This window comes from Corvus kubaryi, unplaced genomic scaffold, assembly GCF_017639235.1.
Source record: "Corvus kubaryi isolate FWS band 111438036 unplaced genomic scaffold, C.kubaryi_AGA036_p1.0 37334, whole genome shotgun sequence".
NCBI lineage: Eukaryota > Metazoa > Chordata > Aves > Passeriformes > Corvidae > Corvus > Corvus kubaryi.
Genome location: NW_024581108.1, coordinates 23871003 through 23880308, shown reverse-complemented (window position 1 = coordinate 23880308; position 9306 = coordinate 23871003). Strand labels below are relative to the sequence as shown.

The 9306-nt window shown below is 42.5% G+C and overlaps 1 protein-coding gene across 16 annotated transcripts in view; it reads left to right on the top strand.

Annotated features, from left to right (window-relative positions):
* DOCK7 (dedicator of cytokinesis 7) overlaps window positions 1-9306 on the top strand; it is an 84180-nt gene that overhangs the window by 37287 nt on the left and 37587 nt on the right. For all 16 annotated transcript variants that reach the window (XM_042030881.1, XM_042030880.1, XM_042030877.1 and 13 more), the window contains exons 14-19: window positions 4613-4730; window positions 5472-5542; window positions 6251-6389; window positions 6563-6664; window positions 6918-7004; window positions 7757-7988. In XM_042030881.1, the coding sequence (XP_041886815.1) occupies window positions 4613-4730; window positions 5472-5542; window positions 6251-6389; window positions 6563-6664; window positions 6918-7004; window positions 7757-7988 (749 nt within the window). The remainder of the gene's footprint in view (window positions 1-4612; window positions 4731-5471; window positions 5543-6250; window positions 6390-6562; window positions 6665-6917; window positions 7005-7756; window positions 7989-9306) is intronic.

Here is a 9306-nt window from a genome sequence, read left to right as displayed (position 1 = left end):
TCATAGCAATCCAAGAAATCAAAATCAAGCATTGCATAATGTACTTTGGAGACTGTTCAGGTTTTTGCTAAATTCTTGTCTGCTTAGGAATTCTTCCCCTGGACTTTTTGTTGTGTTGTTCAGGTGCACATGCACCTATGAAATTAAGCATCTGTAGGAAAAAAAACATTTAAAAAATGAAGTTGTTACCTCTTATGTTGAACCTTTTGTGTGTTCAAGGCTTGGTAATATGCAAGTAACCTCCCCACTCAAAATTAAATACTGTGAAAGTATTTTAGATCTCAAATTAATTGCTGGGGAATATTTTATGCCAGTATGATTGGGATGAGACTTAGTGGAGTATCCAAAGTATGGAAAAACAGCAGGAGCAGGGAGATGATCAAGCCCAGCTCTGGGCAGAATGGGCATTCCTTCAAAGAAAATTCTAAATTGTTTCTCTGGCATCTGACAGGGATTTTGGGCTGCAAAACTTGAAGAACTGGTTGTAAAATTAAAAAAAAAAAAAAAACACCAAAACAAGTGTATAGACTTTCTTCAGTCCACTTCACAGTACTTAAGTGACTTTGGTTTTATGAATCATTTTCTGTTTTAACTGTTTCATGCAAGAAATCCTTCTGGTTTGTTTTGAATTCTTCCTAACCCCATCACTCCCCAAAATCTTTATTCTTGGCTTCTTAGTCTTTAGAAAATTATAGGAAGTTACTCAAGAAATAGCAATGCCCAAGCAACTGGGCATCAGGCACTTTACCAGGTTTCTGCAGCTTATGTCCCATGTGCTGCTGGTGCTGCTCAGACATGACACCACCTATGGAAAAGATTTGTTTTCCAAAGGGAAACAGCAGCCAAAAGGCCCTGCTGGCAAATCCTAATAAAGCACAAATAGCTGCCAAGCACGCTTCCATATTAATGCCAGGGCCAGTGAAGTCAGGCAGTGCTAAACTCATTACAAAACACCCCTAGATGTCACAACAGTCCCAGAGTCCAGAAGAAAAGTGAGACACAGGAAAGCAGAGAGGAGAAAAGCTTCTCGCATGATTAAATCATAAAATTCAGGAGCTCTGGAAACCCTAAAAGGGAATCCTGCCTCTGAGAGCTGTCAGCCCAGTCAGGAAAAGATGTATATAGGAAACATGATCCTGAAGATCTTTTGTGCACCTGGGTGACCCTGATTATATGGGCTTTAAATGATTTTTATAGTAGGAATAAAGCAAAGAAAAAGGTCTCTGGGTTTTACTGAAAAGGGAAATTTTTGTAAGAGTTAGAAATTCCCTCTAAGAGTTAGGAGCAGCTCTTAATGTTATAATACCTTGGTGAAGGATTTTGCAAAATGGCTCCAATCATATTACATAAATATTTAGAGGAGTGCCTGGTGCCATTATTTCCATGGCTTGGGAAGCCTTTGCACTTTAGCAATTTATTTTATGGAAGTAAAAGTACTTTTGAGATGTGTTTGAGATAACAGGATAAGCTTTGCATATATTTGGCGTAGCATTTTAATAAAAGCTCCAAACACAAGCCCTTGGGTTTAAAGCTCCTGCCTGAAACTTTTATTGATAGAAATCAAGACATTTATAATGTTCCTGTCAGTTTTTCAGCCATCAGACCCTTTCCATGGCTCCTGTAACTGTGTTTAGACAGGAAGAGCTGAGGTTTTTAGTTATGTAGGGTAGAAGGGAGGCTGGGAGAGCTGGGGATGGAGAAGAGAAAGCTCTGGGGAGAGCTCAGAGCCCCTTCCAGTGCCTAAAGGGGCTCCAAGAGAGCTGGAGAGGGACTGGTGACAATGGCCTGGAATGACAGGACAAGAGGTGATGGTTTTAACCTGAAAGACAGTAGGTTTAGATTAGGTTAGATACTGGGAATAAATTCTGTGTGGGTGGGGAGGCCCAGGCACAGCTTGTCCAGAGAAGCTGTGGCTGCCCCTGGATCCCTGGAAGTGTCCAAGGCCAGGTTGGACGGGGCTTGGAGCAGCCTGGGATGGTGGAAGGTGTCCCTGCCCATGGCAGGGGTGGAATGAGGTGATCTTTAACATCCCTTCCAACCCAAACCAGTCTGGGATTCTGCAGTAAGGTAAAGCGGGGTCACATTCTGATTTGGGGTCACATTCTGATTTGCAAGCTGGGCATTTTCCCCCCTCTTTCTGTGTACGTTTTCCACAAAGGGCAGATGCCTGTAATAGGAAACCCTCTGGAGAGAGGCTTCCTGAACAAGGGGGAACAGCCCCCTGTCCCCTATTACAGTGGGAGCTGTGCATCTGAAATCCCATAAGCAACCAGAGCTGCTTCCTAGTGAAATGCCCTTAATGAGGGCTTGAAAAGCAGTGGAGAGGGAAACAACCTGTCCCTTTCCTCAGCATAAATCAGTCCTATGCATAAGACTGCCTTTAATATAGGGTTCCTGTAGCCTGGCTTCACAAATACCTTAAATCCTTCTCTTAAGCGCTAATAATACTTAATAAAAGTTTTATGAGCAAGGTACATTTTAGAGTAAATTTTCATATCCATTTTCATTTTAAAAAGAACATCAAGCAGCAAATGTATTCATGGCAGAACAAAGTAATTTAGGAGACTCACAAAAATGGCCCAGGCCCCCTCTGAAATAGTAGGAGAGCGCTGATTTGGCAAAGTGACCAGTGGGGATGGGATTCAAAAACTTAATTCACCATGAAGGACTTGAGAGGGAAGAAATTCCCACTTGCCAGCTAAGCTTATTTCTCTGCCTGCAGGGATGAAGCAGAGCCTGATTCACAAGGCTGCCCCAAATATCCCTGGAGCTGGGCTGCTCATAGGGAATTCCTTAGGAACAGTGTTAGCTGTGTCTAGAAACGGGACTATTTGGGGGAGCAAATGGAATTGCCTTCAGAACCAAGTCCTTGGGTGGGATTCATTGGCCAAAATATTGACATCAGTGCCATTTCGGGCAGCCAAGGGCAGCCCCCCCCTTTGCAGCTGCTGCTCCAGGAGTGTGTCCCACCAGTGCAGGTGTTTTGGAATCTCCTGGCAGCTAAAAGGCACCAGGTACCTTCCTTGAGTTACTGCCCTCCTGAGGATCCAAAAAAGAGTCTTTTTGTTATCAGCCTCCTGCTGCCAGCACTCGACAGCAGCTGCTTTATTATGCCTTAAATGTTGTCCTGCTGTGCTCCTCACTTCACTTTTCTGAGCCCATCTGGTGTCTGTTGTCTCTCTGGGACAAGGAACAGTTGGAAACTACTTAAAAATTGTGTTCAGACCCACTGAATAGTTCCCAGAGGGAAGAGAACCTCTTTTTCCTCTTGCCTCACAAGCCAGGAGTGTTACAGGGCTGGTTCTGCAGTGTTTGGGCAGAATGCAGTGTGCCAGTCCTTTATCCCTGGGAGCTGGAGGCAGCACTTGAAGCTCTCACTGAGCTTCCATGTGAGCATCCCTCCTGGATGCTCTGGTGGGAGCTGCAGGAGCCAGGCTGTCCAAGGAGGAATGGTGCTGGTGTGGTGGGCAGGGCTGTGTGGGAGATGGACTGGGGATTTCCAGGCTGGTTTTTTAAAGATGGATAACATTTCATACATTTTCACTTGTTTGGCAGCAAAACAATGCTAATTTTCTTTGAATAACTGAGTGTTGAGGGGAAAAGTCTGGGGGGGATGTTGCAATTTTTTTGTCTCTAAAAGAACATCAAGGGACTTTGTGTAGGTCTAAATTACTTGCCCAAAGGACAGGTAGGGGTTTGTAGTGGATAGTTCTGCTGATGAAGTGGGAATCCAACTTTCACCTTGTTGGCAAAGGGCCCAGCAGGGCTCAGAGGACAGAAAATACTGCAGAATTTTGCATCTCATGGCTGTTAAAGTAATCACAGACTTGGAGAAATGGGGCTGGAAGGGGTTGTCTTTAAACCCATCTGGAGGGTGTCTGCCTCACCTGTCCTCAGAAACCACCAGAAAACGGAGATTTCACACCATCCAAGACAATTTGTTCTACTGCTTTAACTCTCCTTACAGCTAGAACATTTTCTCTTGTGCCTAACCTAAATCTCCTGTGCCTATTTTCCTCCCATTACGTCCTGCCACCTTCCCTGTGGATGTGATGAGCACTTTATTACATCAGTCTTTGAAGAGTTCTTTAGATACCTGGGAGCGTTGTCATTACCTGAAGCTACACATATCCATTTTGTTTAATCCATTCTCAGAGGAGAAATGTAACCTGAAGTCATCCTGATGTCAGGAGATTTTAAAAAGAAAAGAAAATAAAAAAACAAAGGACAGGCCACAAGAAGGAAGGTATTTAACAGAAACCAGCTGCTCTGTTTTGAGGAAATAAAGTATGTAAAGTAGGAGTAAATAAAGCTGCTGTATTCATATGTTTTCTTTCCACCTGAACTCAGTTTGTAGAATCGCTGGGAAAGTTTTAGAAGGATTTTTCAAGTACCCTTCTAAACAGGAGCTGTTTCTAAATATGATGAGGGTTTAAGAATGATGTCTTTTGATGTCTGCAAGAAGGGGTCATTATCAAATTGTTTGTCTGGGTGTGCACTGCATTGGAGAGAATGGAAAATGCCAAACCCTTCACTTTGAGTATTTCCACAGAGGTTTAAATAACAGCATTAATGGAGGTGTGACCCCTCTCATCACCTTTGTCTCTTGCAGGAATCTCCTTTATGTGTATCCACAGAGCCTTAACTTTGCCAACCGCCAGGGATCTGCCAGGAATATCACAGTGAAAGTGCAGTTCATGTATGGAGAGGATCCCAGCAATGCCATGCCGGTGAGGGAAGTGCTTTGTGCTCCATGGGAAGGGCAGAGCACTCCTTGCAGTCAGGAAACCCCTGTGTTAAAACCTCAGTGAAATGCATTTGAAAATAACAAGTTCAGAGGAATATAAAATTATACTTCAGAGCAAAGGGTGCATTTGGGTAGAGTTTGCAAGGTAACAGTAGAGCAGCTGGAATTTTGAACATGAGATTATTTAATATAAAGGTGGTGAGGCCCTGGCAGAGGTTGCCCAGAAAGGTGGATTCTCCATCCCTGGAAGTGTCCAAGGCCAGGTTGGATGGGTCTTGGAGCAACCTGGGATAGTGGAAGGTGTCCCTGCTCTTGCAGGGGGTGGAATGGGATGGGATTTAAGGTCCCTTTCAACTCAACCCGTTCTGGGATTCTGTGATTCTGTGTTTGCAGTGGACACTGCTTGTGGTGGGAACAGAAGCTTTGCTTCCATGCCAGAAGAATTAAAGGTGAAAGCCTTGTGTTCAGGGCCAGCAGTGACCCCACTCAGAGAGGATTTGTGTAGGAGTGGTTACATCCATCAGTTCTTCTGCCATGTCTGTGTCCATGTGTCACTGGGGTTGTTAAAACTGTGCCTTCTCAGTGACTGAGTAAAGTGCAGGGAACAAGCAGGTGTAACTACAGGTGCACAGTAAATGGAGCTGTAAATACCTCTGCAGGGTTATGGAACAAATTCTTGGCACAGTTTTATAGAGGGTGTCTGTGTTTTTTTCTCTTTTTGTAGGTCATCTTTGGCAAATCCAGCTGTCCTGAGTTTTCCAAAGAAGCCTACACAGCTGTGGTGTATCACAACAGGTAAAACACAGTGTGGAAGTGGAGTTACTTGCCAGCAGCTGGTGTTAATCATTTAACAATCAGCGTCTGGACAGCACTCACAGTGACTGCAGTGCCAGTTGATGCTGTCCTTAGAGTTTTGTGATAACTGGGAGACAGAGTCTTTGTTTGCTGTGGTACAAATCAGCTTTGTGTGATCCTGAGCACGTAGCCCAGCTCAGCAGATGCTCCAAGTACAACTTCCAGTCAGTAGTCATGAGGGTTTATGTTCCAAACTCACCTTAGCAGGTGCCCCATTGTTTTGTTGGAGTGTTTTAGACTTTAGTTACAAATTGGAACTACTTGGTCTTGAAAATAATTCCATTGCAGCCAGGGTGAGGAGTGCTGAATTCAGCAGGAATATTTTCATGGCTTTGCAGCTGTGCCAAGGAGAGATGTTCCAGGGGAGATTCCTGTCCTGCAGGTCGGGGTTGTGGCAGTGTCCACATTGAGAGCAGAGTTTATTGCTCATGTGGTTCAGAGTGCCTGTGTGAAGAGGGGGCTGCTGCCCATTTTTTGTGGATTAGAAAAGTTTTTCCAGTCCTTGGTGATGAGAAAGTGAACTTTAATCCCTTGGGATCGTCCATATACTCCCTTCCCTGCAGATCCTTTAACTCACAGGGTTCAGTCTCAAGCACAAAGTAGCAAACTACTGTGGGTGACTCAGCTGAGGCTCTGCTCTCTGCACAGATCACCTGATTTTCACGAGGAAATCAAGATTAAGCTTCCAGCCACTTTGACAGACCACCACCACCTGCTTTTTACTTTCTACCACGTCAGTTGCCAACAAAAACAAAACACACCCCTGGAGACTCCAGTCGGCTACACTGTGAGTGCCTTTCCATCCTTACATTTTTCAGCACAGGATGCATTCAAATGCTTGCTGGCACTTTGTTTAGCATCCTTGTCAGCTCATATCCCATAGGAGAGCTTGAGAAACTGGCAAATGCTCAAAGAAAGCCTTAAGTAATGTGTGTTTTTGTTGTTTCCCTCTCATTCCAGTGGATCCCAATGCTTCAGAATGGCCGGCTAAAGACGGGTCAGTTCTGTCTTCCTGTTTCATTGGAAAAGCCACCACAGGCTTATTCAGTGCTTTCTCCAGAGGTGAGCTGAGTTCTGCATGCTGAAAACCAGAATATATGTGAGAAAAAGTGAGAGGATGGATGTGTACATATCTCTGTGTGTGCATTTATTTATTTCTTAAATACCGTTAAATTTAGACAGAATTTTAGTGTTTGTGTGTGGGTATGTGTGTGTGATCTGACCAAAATAACTGAAAATAAATGGTAAATGTAATTAGCAGAGCCTTAGCTCTGCTCTCTGCCATGTCCTCTCTCATTCTTCTCTCAACCTGCAGGTTCCTCTTCCCGGGATGAAGTGGGTGGATAACCACAAAGGGGTTTTCAACGTGGAAGTTGTTGCTGTGTCATCCCTCCACACTCAGGTAGATGTCAAGAGCAGTCACTGTGATAAAATAATTTTCTGACAGTTGAAACACTGTCAGAGTTGATGTTGTGAGGGGTGTAACAATCCCCTGTAGTGAAATTACAATCTCATTTTCAGTTCTGAGCCAGCACACCTGTTTTTCCACATTGTGCCGTGAGTATATTTGAGAAGTTCTGCTTAAAAATATGAGTGGCTTGGCCTTTATTCACAGGAGGGTGAATGGCCACCAGTGTTTGCAGACCTCAGACTGTTGTGTTTGATACAACAGCTCTAACACAGCCCAGGCAAATGATGTTTTCTTGTTCTTGTTTTTGTGTTTTTCCCTTTCCCCTCCTCCTCTTTTGTTTCCCCCTGTATTTTCCCTCTTTGATCTGAACAGAAAGATGACAGTCACTTTGTTTAATCGTTTCAGCTTTTGTTTTATTAATTCCCACTGTGTCGTGCTGATGGGGTTTGTGTATTTTTATTTGTGCTGTAAATAGTAATGTGATTTTTAGTGCATTTTTGTCTGGTTTTCTAAGAATACACAGTCTCAAGTTTTGCCCTGATAACTTCTAAACTAGAATTAGTATGAAATTGAATCAGATATATGGGCAGATCTCTCGAAGATGTTGAATTTCTGCTAATTTTGTGAGATTAAGCAGCCAGATAGAAAAATGAGGGTAAGAACCCATCCATGAGGCACAAATCCACAGAAAATGGAGATATTTTGGAGATTCTTGCTGATTATTGGCTTTTTGCTTGTTGTAGGACCCTTACCTTGACAAGTTCTTTGCACTTGTCCATGCTCTGGATGAGCACATGTTCCCTGTGCGAATAGGAGACATGAGAATCATGGAAAACAACTTGGAAAATGAACTGAAGAGCAGCATTTCAGCTTTAAATTCCTCTCAACTGGAGCCGGTAGTGCGATTTCTTCATCTCCTGCTTGACAAACTGATCCTTCTGGTAGTAAGACCTCCTGTCATTGCAGGCCAAATAGGTATTTTATTTAAGTTTTATAGAGAATTACATAGCTGAAAGTTTGACACTTCCAATTTTGTCATATTTATGTAGAAATAAAGAAGTCCATTTTTATGCTTTATTTTAGTGCCACTAATATACCATGTGTCTCCCAAATAAAACATGCTGGCATCCAGATCTGGGGTGATATACACAGGAGCAATATTTAATATTTAATGTAAAGCTTCCAAGAAGGACTGGTAATTTGATGTCCAAGTTGAGGCACCAGAAAGGAGCCTGATTTTCCTCGATGCTCAGCATGTTTTTAGCACTGGAGCTTTTTAAGGTGTCTCCATCCTGACAGAAAGTAGAGATTTCAACCTTATTAGTCACCTTGGAAAATCTGGAAGTAGGTAAAGTAGGAAAGTACAGATGCTGCATGTTCCTGTTGTGGATCTGATACTGTCAGCATGAATAATCCCTCCTTTTGCCCCCTATGAAGGGCTGTGCTCTGGCAGTCCAAAAAAATCTCAAGTTTAAGTCAGGATTAGATCTTTAGTATTTAAAATAGTAGTTTTATGCTGGTTTTTTTTAGGAAATCTGACTTTGGATATGGTGGAATATAAGTATCTAAGACTGTGTTAAAAATACTTGTAAAAATATTTTCTTAGCTCTAGCAATTATTTATTTATTTATTTAATATTTCTGGGGAAGAATTTACTTGCATTTTGATTTTATATTTTAAAGTTCTTTCACTCTTTCAGTGTTCTGTACTGGTTCAGGTGGTTTGGATGGAACACTGAGGACATTAGTGACTGGGTTTTTTTAAAATAAATTTTTCTTCTCTAGCTACTGTTTACTTCATCTTTAATTTGTCTAGAATATCTGTCTCAGTCTGCGTGTAGATTTTTGTGCTCATTTTCAGAACAGCTTTTTTCTCCAAACAAAATGAAATTGTACTTTTTAATACAGTTTGTATTTTGGCTAAAGCTTAAATAGAGGAAATAATTAAGTGAGAAAAGCATGATAAATATCCAAAGGATATTATCCATCAATTAAACAAAGACTTGATCTTGTTACCATTGCAGTTGATGACCAAAGTTGGGCTGGTTCCAGAAATGGAGCCTAAATTCATTAAATTTATTATTAATAAAAGTGGCAGCTGATCACTGGAGCAGTTGTCCTGCTGTCAGGCTGATTGTTAGACCTGGTTCAAACACCAGGCTCACTTTGGGATGACAAATGCATGCTAGGCTCTAACAGGCTCCACCATTTCCCCTTGAGGAGGTGGACGAACAGCACATTTAGGATTTCCCCTGGACTCCTGCTGCAGTCTAAAACAAACTCCTCACTTTTTG